Source organism: Thamnophis sirtalis, unplaced genomic scaffold, assembly GCF_051295495.1.
Source record: "Thamnophis sirtalis isolate CommonGarterSnake01/CBP01778 unplaced genomic scaffold, rThaSir2_p1.2 scaffold_2, whole genome shotgun sequence".
Taxonomy (NCBI): Eukaryota; Metazoa; Chordata; class Lepidosauria; order Squamata; family Natricidae; genus Thamnophis; species Thamnophis sirtalis.
The window spans coordinates 99,727,621-99,737,816 of NW_028261382.1; the positions used below are offsets into that span (position 1 = coordinate 99,727,621).

Consider the following 10,196-nt stretch of genomic DNA (forward strand, 5'->3'; position numbering starts at 1 on the left):
GCCCCGCTCTCTATCCATCGCTCTTTCTCTCTCCCCTCTAATATATAATATATGTGTGTGTTGCAATTCTGCTATATATCCATCTCTCTCTCCCTCTCCTATCTATCTATCTATCTATCTATCTATCTATCTATCTATCTATCTATCTATCTATCTATCTCCCTCTCCCCCTCTATCTCTCTCCCTCCCCACTCTCTATCTATCTCTCTATCTCTCTATCTCTCTATCTCTCTATCTCTATCTCTCTATCTCTCTATCTCTCTATCTATCTATCTATCTATCTATCTATCTATCTATCTATCACATTGTATATAATGTATAATTATTACACATAATAATAATTAGTTCTGCCATGTATATATCTCTTCCCTCAAGCAGGATCTCTCAACCTAAGCAACACTTTAAGACTTGTGGGCATCAATGTCCAGAATCCCCCAGCCAGCAAGGAATTCTGGGAGTTGAAGTCCACACATCTTAAAGCATCTACGTGTTGGCGGGGGACTTCTGGGAGTTGGAAGTCCACAAGTCTTAAAGTTGCCAAGGCCGGATACCCTTCTTCTAAAAGTTGGCCGTGATCTAATGTGGAGTAGCCCTCCTCATCCTGAAAACACGTTCTGGAGGTGCGAAACGAACCCCCTTCTAGCAAGAAAAGGGAAACCCCCCATTCTCTTCGGCTGGCTGACCCCCCCTGTGGTTGAACGAAGATGGGCTGGGAGCCCCCAGCCGCCAAAAAGAAGAAGCAGAAAGAAGGGAAAATTTCTCCACCGGCCTTCCCAAGCTGAGCCGCAGGTGGACTGCCAAATTCCCCGGGGGCCTCGATAATGCATTTTGGCTGGGATGAATGAAAACAAGACGGGGATTATTGGAAAAGCAGCCATATGTTCCTTGACATACAACTTGCGCTTAAAAGCACTTTTTCCCCGTCACCGTGATTAATGGCGTCGCCTGCTTACCGAGTCGTACATTTCTAGGAGCAAACTAAATGGGTTGGAATACGACTGCCTTATGGCTTAAAATGCAAGACCCATGGATGTCCAGCAGCTGAAAAGAGAAGATGGGAAGAGATAACGCCACACCCCCCGAAGAAAGTTCATGCTGTACCCAAGGAGAACTCCACACGGGGCCACAAAGCTTTGAAGATTGAGCTGATATTTAAAAGAACTCGCAGAAGTCAGAGAACCAAGTCATGGGATCCTCAGTTCTCCGCAGAAACATGCTTTTGAAAGCTGGAATGAGCTACCCGGAACATCTTTATCCTATTTCCTACCCATATTTGAAGCTCTTGCAGAGAAAAGCAGAGGGAGAATATTTTTCAGACAAGACAGACTAAGGGTGGCATCTGCTGCGAAGTAAAGGATGAACATCTGGTGTCCGAATTACAGGACTGCCTACGTGGGTTGGGTTGGGAAACAAAACACACTGAAACTTCAAAACAGATTTATAAAGAGGTCCGTCAGCTGCTCTTACTATGAGTGAAAACAAAGTCAACGGGAAGTTGGAACTCCTGGACTTCCAACCTACATCACCGAGCACCGTTCCATACAACTCCTGGACGTCTCCTGTCTTGCTGGGAGACTCCAGCTTTTTCCCAGTATTTCTGTTGAAAGACACGTTCCTGACATCAAACTATGATCCTTTGTGGTGGACAGACCACGCAATGCCACCTCAAAATATCTAGGAACTGGATGGGGAGTTCCTTCAGACAATCAGGAGTGCAAACTTAACATGGATTCCCAACCCCTTCCAAAATTTGCGTTGGACACCAACAAATAAGACAGCATACACCACAGGGGTGAAATCCAGCAGGTTCTGGAGAACCGGTAGCGGAAATTTTGAGTAGTTTGGAGAACCGGCAATGGCACCTCTGCCTGGCCCCAAAGTGGGTGGGAATGGGGATTTTGCAGTATCCTTCCCCCAGGAGTGGGGAAGGAATGGGGATTTTGGAGTCTCCTTCCCTCTGGAGTGGGGAGGAAATGGGAATTTTGCAGTATCCTTCCCCTGGAGTGAGGTGGGAATAGGGATTTGCAGTATCCTTCCCCATGGAGTGGGGAGGAAATAGGGATTTTGCAGTATCCTTCCCCTTGAGTGAGGAGGGAATGGGGATTTGCAGTATCCTTCCCCCAGGAGTGGGGAGGGAATGGGGATTTTGGAGTCTCCTTCCCTGCCACGCCCACCAAGCCACGCCCACAGAACCAGTAGTAAAAAAAATTGGATTTCACCATTGCCGCCACTTCTTCATGAGACCAACTAAACTCAGGTTACTGACACAAATCACAATGAATGTCGGTCGACCGGCTTATAGGGAATGTTATTCCTAAGAATGTTGCTTAAACTTTTCTTTAAGCAACATTCTTAGGAAAAAAAACTTCCTCTGAGAGGGTCCACTGTTTTAAAATCTGTAAGCACCATCAATCCGAATCCAAACTGTCCATTCTCTTATTAACAACAGTTTTCTGCTCCATTAGAAGCTCCAAACATTAGGACTAAACTTACTGCAAAGTTTACAGTTCCATCTTCCACACTGGGAATTATTAATCTCAGCCATTTTAAGATGCGTGGACTTCAACCCCCAGAACTCCCCAGCCAGCAAAAGAATTCTGGGAGTTGAACTCCACATCTCTTAAAAGTTAGTCGAGTTTGAGAAACTTCTGATTCAAATCCCACCAAAACGAATGATTCTTTGCAAAGCCAAACTGCCCGGCCTTTCCACTCCAGACTCCTAACATCCCCCTCTCCCTCCAACTTCTCCCGCACCCCACATCTCCCCCATGCAGCCCCAGAGGATCTGAGCACCTCCTGGGGAACGAACACATCCTTTTTACCTCTGTGAAGCTCTCCTGCACGACATCCCGCAGTTTTTCCCGGGCCTGGCAGGCAAGCATTTTTCACGATGCTTTCCCACCCAGAGCATGGAGTTCTTGGCTCACTCTGCCTTGGAGAAGACCTTCGTTTCCCTCCTTCCACCGGAGACGAAGATGCACAGCTGACCTCCCAACCTCTCCTGGGGTCTCTGAGGGGGGCTGCCCCTTACTGCAAAGGGGAACCTGGACCCTGGGTCAAGGCTCGCACTGGGCATGCTCCAAGGACAAACGCCGCTTGGGAGGCGCCTTCCCGGTCTGTTCCCGCAGAACAGCTCCTTCTGCAAGTCCCAGGAACAAGGCAGGAGAAACATCTGCAATATATTTCCAGGATATGCCGGCCTCTCTCTCTCTCTCTCTCCATCTGAAGGAGGCGGTGAGCAGTTAAAGGAAGGAGGGGAGGGCGAGGAGGCGGGGGGGGGGGAAGGGCCAAAGTGGCTTGGCTAAAAAAGGGAAATGCATTAAATATACATACACACACACACATACATACACATATGTGAATTAAAAAGAGCCCAAAGGTTAACGGGACTTCCCACTTTGAAACTCTGGAAGAAAAAGGCGAAAGTTAGCCGGAGCAGAACACACACTTCATTTATAAAAACAAACTTTGGGATGTCCTTGCAGGTAGATCTCATTTAGCGAAGTTAATAAATCCCACAAAACGGTCGCGCTGTTTGAATCCACACGAATCCAAGGGGCATTCCTAGGGAAAATAGGGTTGCAGCTTAATGGAAATCAAGTATTGAAAAATTGGGTGTGCATTTTGTTTTTTAATATGGACGTTACTGAAATGCTACAGTGAAGTTGCCATGGAGGGCTGTGAAGGTTGGAGCATAAGGAAGGCTGAGCGCCAAAGAATGGAGGTCTTTGAACTCTGGTGCTGGAGAAGACTCCTGCATTGAGTCCCTTGGACTGCAAGGCCATCCAACCGGTCAGTCCTAGAGGAGATCCACCCTGACTGCTTTTTAGAAGGCCAGATCCTGAAGAGGAAACTCAAGTACTTTGGCCATCTAATGAGAAGGAAGAAGGACTCCCTGGAGAAGAGACTCATGCTGGGAAAGATGGAGGGCAAAATAAGAAGAAGGGGACGGCAGAGAATGAGATGGTTGGATGGAGTCACCGAAGCAGCCGGTGTGAGCTTCAATGGACTCCAGAGGATGGTAGAGGACAGGAAGGCCTGGAGGAACGTTGTGCATGGAGTCACGATAGGTCGGACACAACTACGCAACTAACAGCAACAATAGTGAAGGGTAAAAAAAAAACCATAATTTAAAATTAGGGTTCACAAAATCAAAGTAGTTACAGAAAGCTAAATGAAGCTTAGTTGTCCCAGCAACCTTGGGGGTGTGAGTTGCGTTGCCCCCTTAAGTCTTCCCTCATATTTCTAGACTTTTAAAAAGCAGAGCTGCACAGAAGATCAGAGTGGAGATTATTCAGTGCCAACGAGTGTAACATCATGTGGAAAAGAACCGATTTATCTATCTGCACAATAATGGGATCATAAAGTGGGATACAGCAAGATCCAGGAAGCGGATGGTTAACGGAAGATGCAATTAATATCCCAGCCACGTCTGGAGAAATTAGTAAAAACAAACAAACAAACAAAACCCTTTTGTTCTGCACAGTAAATGACTTTGCTTCTCTCTTCTTTTTGGAAGAGATTTTTTTTCTCTCTTTTTTTTTAGAACACAGAACAATAAAGTTGGAAAGGACCTTGGAGGTCTTCTAGTCCAGTGGTTCCCAAACTTGGCAACTTTAAGACTTGTGGACTCCAACTCCCAGAATTCTCCAGCCAGCAGAGCTGGCTGGAGAATTCTGGGAGTTGAAGTCCACAAGTCTTAAAGTTGCCAAGTTTGGGAACCACTGATTTATCCCACTTCCAGGCCCCAGGGAGTTGCAACAAGGCAAGAAAACAGGTCTCAGGTTGGAGATGGCTGGACAGAGATCTGGGAGAGGAGAGTGCAGAAATATTCCGGGGCGAAGAAATGTCTGAATTCAGCCTCTCTGCTTAGGCATCGCTTTCCTGAGAGTAAATTTAAAAAAAAAAAACTGCCTGTGGGGGAAACTGATTCTCGCAAAAACACCTTGGGGGAGAGTTTACAAAGAGACAAGCAGAAAATGCCATCAATTTCGGGATTTTTCTGCTGGCTGGACGTTGCCATGGGGCACTGTGGTCCAGGGCACTTCGAGGCTTCATGGCAAGGGCCCACCAAGGGGATGAGCCGGGGGGATTATTGGGTTAAAAATATTGCAGAGCTGGCTGGAGAATTCTGGGAGTTGAAGTCCACAAGTCTTAAAGTTGCCAAGTTTGGGAACCACTGTTCTAGTCCAACCCCCTGCTCCAGCAGGAAGACCCTATACCCGTGATGGCAAACCTATGGCACACATGCCAGAGGTGGCACACAGAGCCCTCTCTGTGGGCATACATGCTGTCGCCAGCTGCTCTGCAAGGGTGTCGGAGCGCCAGAAAATGGCCTGAAAAACGGGCAAAAAACAGGTCATTTTTCGAGCCGTTTTTCCAGGCTGTTTTTCGAGCCATTTTCATGCCCAAAATGGCCTCTAAAAGGCCCGAAAACCAGCCCCCAAAACGCACCCCCAAATGGCCAAAAAACAAGTATGCGCACGCTGCCCAGCTAGTCTTTGGGTTTCCTATGCATGTCCGTGCATTCCAGTTTGGGCACGGTGCCAATCTCTTCTTAAAGCATCCAATTTTTTAAAAAACAAATTAATGGGGATGGATGGGGGTCTCTCATCCCTGTTGAGAAAACAGATGGGGAATTATCAGGGTCAGCCTGGGGAATAATCCTGTCTGTAGAGCTGATTATATACATTTATTTTTTTCCAATCAACCAACCCAAGGAAGCATTTTTTCTGTTTTTCTGTCTGGGCTGCTCAGGGCAGATTCCAAGAAAGACTCGGTGAAATTGAGTTCTGCATTCAGTTTTGGTCGCCACGATGTAGAAAAGATGTGGAGACTCTAGAAAGAGTGCAGAGGAGAGCAACAAAGACTGGTTGCTTGTATCCTTATGATTTATATTAATTGTTTCCTGATTGCTTATTGCTTATTGCTACCCTATGACTATCATGAAGTGTTGCACTTTTATGATTCTTGACAAATGTATCTTGTCTATTTATGTCCACTGAGAGCATCTGCACCAAAGACAAATTCCTTGTGTGTCCAATCACACTTGGCCAATAAAGAATCCTATTTCTATTCTATTCTATTCTATTCTGTTCTGTTCTGTTCTGTTGTTCTGTTCTATTCTATTCTATTCTATTCTATTCTATTCTGTACACTGAGAGCATCTGCACCAAAGACAAATTCCTTGTGTGTCCAATCACACTTGGCCAATAAAGAATCCTATTTCTATTCTATTCTGTTCTGTTCTGTTCTGTTCTGTTGTTCTGTTCTATTCTATTCTATTCTATTCTATTCTATTCTATTCTGTACACTGAGAGCATCTGCACCAAAGACAAATTCCTTGTGTGTCCAATCACACTTGGTCAATAAAGAATCCTATTTCTATTCTGTTCTGTTCTGTTCTGTTCTGTTGTTCTGTTCTGTTCTGTTCTGTTCTATTCTATTCTATTCTGTACACTGAGAGCATCTGCACCAAAGACAAATTCCTTGTGTCCAATCACACTCGGCCAATAAAGAATCCTATTTCTATTCTATTCTATTCTATTCTGTTCTATTCTGTTCTGTTCTGTTCTGTTCTGTTGTTCTGTTCTGTTCTATTCTATTCTATTCTGTACACTGAGAGCATCTGCACCAAAGACAAATTCCTTGTGTGTCCAATCACACTCGACCAATAAAGAATCCTATTTCTGTTCTGTTCTGTTTTGTTCTGTTATTCTATTCTATTCTATTCTATTCTATTCTATTCTATTCTGTACACTGAGAGCACCTGCACCAAAGACAAATTCCTTGTGTGTCCAACCACACTCGGCCAATAAAGAATTCTATATTCAATTGGACGCTTATATTCCTCCCTATATCGTATTACAAAAAGGATGTTTATAATTGTCTGGTCAAAATGCCTGCAAAAAACCCTATACCGAAACTTTCACAACTGCAGCCTGTCAAAAGCCCCCCCCCCCTCATATAATCTCGGGGGCGGGGGGGGAAGGGAGTCGTAGCTAATTAAACCAAATTGGACTTATTAGTGAAAGACACCGGGGAATTCTCAGTGCAAACTGGGGAACAGATGTGTCTGGTTTTTAGCACTTAGCTTTTAAAAATGGCCGTTTCTCTCTCCCCGGCCACCACCCCATAAATTCTGAAACCCTTCAAAAATTTCCACCGAGATGTTTGCTGCCTGAAAGAATTTTCAAAAATTAACTCTCTTCAAAGCAGTATAAATACTGAAGGAGACTCAAACGAGGCAGGCTATGCCATATGGATGGATGGGTCGTGGTTTGAGGTTTTTACAATTCGGCTCAAGAGAAAGCAAGTCCTTGAATTCCGACATTAATTGAGTGCCAAAATTAGGAGCCGTGACAGTCGTACAGCAGGTGACCACATGGCCGGACCCAATTTTTTTGTTTTTGCCAGCAGTTGTTAAGCAAACCCCACCGTTGTTAAGTAAACCCATTATCTGCCACGGGGCAGATTTCGCAAGGCAAAAATCATCATTAAATCACAATTGTATGACTGCGGGGCACAGCCAACGGCCCGAAGTTGGTCTGGCTGCTGAACGCACAAACGTCAGTCACATGACTACGGGGAAAACCCAGATGATGTCATTTTGAAACTGAGTGGTAAGTAGCTTTAGGAGAGCCCATCGTAACTTCAAAACGGCTGCTAAGCAACTGTTCGTAAGCTGAGGACCTCTCGTGTCATTCCAGCACCACGGCGTGTAAAACTGATTTGAGCCACGCAAGAGAAACGCCCTTCAAAAATAACATTCCCTCCTTTGATCTTTCCCTGAAAAAAACCAGCCTTATAAAAATGGATATTCCGATTTCTCCCCAAAGGATTTGTTTTTTCCTCTGCCAGGCTGAGATTTCAAAAGCGCTTAAGAGGAAATCTTGGATCAAAAAACTGGTTTAAAGAGGTAGGAAGCTGAGAAACTGATCTGCGGATTTGCTGGGCACAATATCATGGTGGTTTTTTTTTTGCGAACGAAAATAGACTTTTTTCCGGAGAGTTGGTTCTGCCCCCTGGGTTGCAAGGGGGGACAATACCGCCTTTCATTCATCCAGAAATGATAATAAATGAGGTCATTGGAGCAAAGCTGCTCCAGACAGCTTAGGAAAGAGATCAGCTGTCAACAGGAAGAAGCAGGGTGATTTAAAAAAAAATGAAAATATGACACCCCAGTCCTAGCGCGAGGCACAACCCCCCCCCAAAAAAACTTCATAATTAGGAACAGAATTTCCACCGCTCAGCAAGGCGGTCATTAAGGGAGTCTCACTAATTTTTGATTCCAAATAACGTCTTATCCATTCCAAAAAGAAACTTCAAAGATTCAGCTAAAAGTACTTCTGTAAAGGTTATGGCCACACAGATACCTATTAATGCAGCCTCAAATAAGCGAAAATTAAGGAAAACAGGAAGGATTTTACCGAAGAAGCAGGGACTCGTTAGCGACCAAAAATATAAATTTACACCTGGTTGATAATGACCTCTGCTGGTCAGTTATAATAAAATAAATCCTCCCCCCCCCCCCAAATATCTTCTTTTCCCTGTCCAGGCACTGTCTGTGCCACGGTATTTTCAGACATCATTCCTAATTTTTTTTATCTGCACATTTTAAAAACTAACACACATCCTCCGGTTGGAAGAATTTCAGAGCTGCCTTGCGAGACCAAACTGAATTTCGCTCCTAACCAATAAAAGGTATTTATGGACACACATCTCATTGGTTGCCCTCATTATGAAGGTAGACTACTTGACACAAGGGAGGCTCTTTGGGGCATCACCAAGGGCCCCAATCGGTGGGAGTCAAGTTGAGCCCTAGCTGTGATCTTATCTTTATTTTTGTCGATTTTATCGTAATTTCTTTCTCGGGTAGTCGCAAACTACCCACAGTCGTCGAGATCTAGGCAAAGTCCCGGTTTAATCAATTATTATCAGCATTATCTTTCAAAATCTTTCATTTATTCATTGTTGGAAGACTTACTGAAATTTCTCTGGGCTGTGAGATATAACCAGCTCGTCCTTCCTCAGCTGGGGTCTCCATGCTGGCGTTTAGAAACCTGGATGAGCAGAGAGGCAGAGAGCTTCTAGCAAGCCAAGGTCCATCTCCCGTCTCAAAAGACTTCAAGCTGCCTGGGCCACCTGCGAGAAAATAAAAACCAGGTGTGTGGAGAGCAGATGTTGCGGGAGAACCACTGCTGGCAGAACAGGTCTGTGCTGGTAGGACAGGATTGCCCAACTTGGCAACTTCAAAATGTGTGGACTTCAACTCCCAGAAATCCCCAGGTACCCTCTGTGGACTTCAACTCCCAGAATTCCTGGTCCACCCATGCTGGCTGTAGACTTCTGGAAGTCCACGTATCTTGAGAAGTTGGGGAATTCTGTGGTAGAACATCTGGAAGAGTCAGATAGCACCGTCCTTTGCTTATACACATGGTTACCAGGCCTTCATCCTTCAGGGATGCAAGCAGTCCTCAATTTACAATGTTTAGCGACTGTTGGACATTATTAATGGCATTGGAAAAAGTGACTTATGTCCAGTCCTCATACTTACAACCATGGCCATGTGATAAAAATTGGGCACTTGGCAGCCACTGTGTATTTATGAATAGTGCAGCATCCCACGATCCCCCCCAAAAACAAAATATAACAAAAGCCAGACCTTCTAAAGTGGGGAGGGGAATAAAGCACAAATCTTTGCCCTATCCAAGCCAGACCCCAAACTCTCCACTTCCACAAGAGAGACCCCCACCCACCCAGCATCTTCCTTTCTCTTTCAATCCAACAACTTGGGGACTATTTGCAAAAAAACACACCCTTCCCTGTTGGCTACCCCCATCCTTTTTTATTTTGCAATATTGCAGAAGTCCATTTCCTGCTTCCCCCCCACCCAAATCTTGCAATATTACAGCATTCCCTGCTGCCCCTTCCCCACTATTTGAATCATTGCAAGGTCCATTCCCTTCTGCCCACCCAACCCCAATTTTTGCAACGTTGCAAAGTCAAATTCCCAGTGCCCCCCCCAAATTTTTTTTGCAATATTACACCATCCCCTGCTGCCCCTTCCCCAAAGTTTTGCAACATTACAAAGTACCCCCCCAAATTTTGCAATATTACAGCATTCCCTTCTGCCCCTTCCCCAATATTTGAATCATTGCAAAGTGCATTCCCTGCTGCCCCCCTCCCCAATTTTG

General features: G+C 45.1%; 1 protein-coding gene across 1 annotated transcript in view; it reads right to left on the minus strand.

Annotated features, from left to right (window-relative positions):
* The window catches only part of DIXDC1 (DIX domain containing 1), a 48,385-nt gene extending 39,242 nt beyond the window's left edge, over positions 1-9,143 (minus strand). Inside the window, exon 1 of the mRNA XM_087706521.1 lies at positions 8,987-9,143. Coding sequence (XP_087562647.1) covers positions 8,987-9,046 — 60 coding nt within the window. The 5' untranslated portion in view covers positions 9,047-9,143. The remainder of the gene's footprint in view (positions 1-8,986) is intronic.
* Between the last annotated feature and the right edge of the window lie 1,053 nt (positions 9,144-10,196).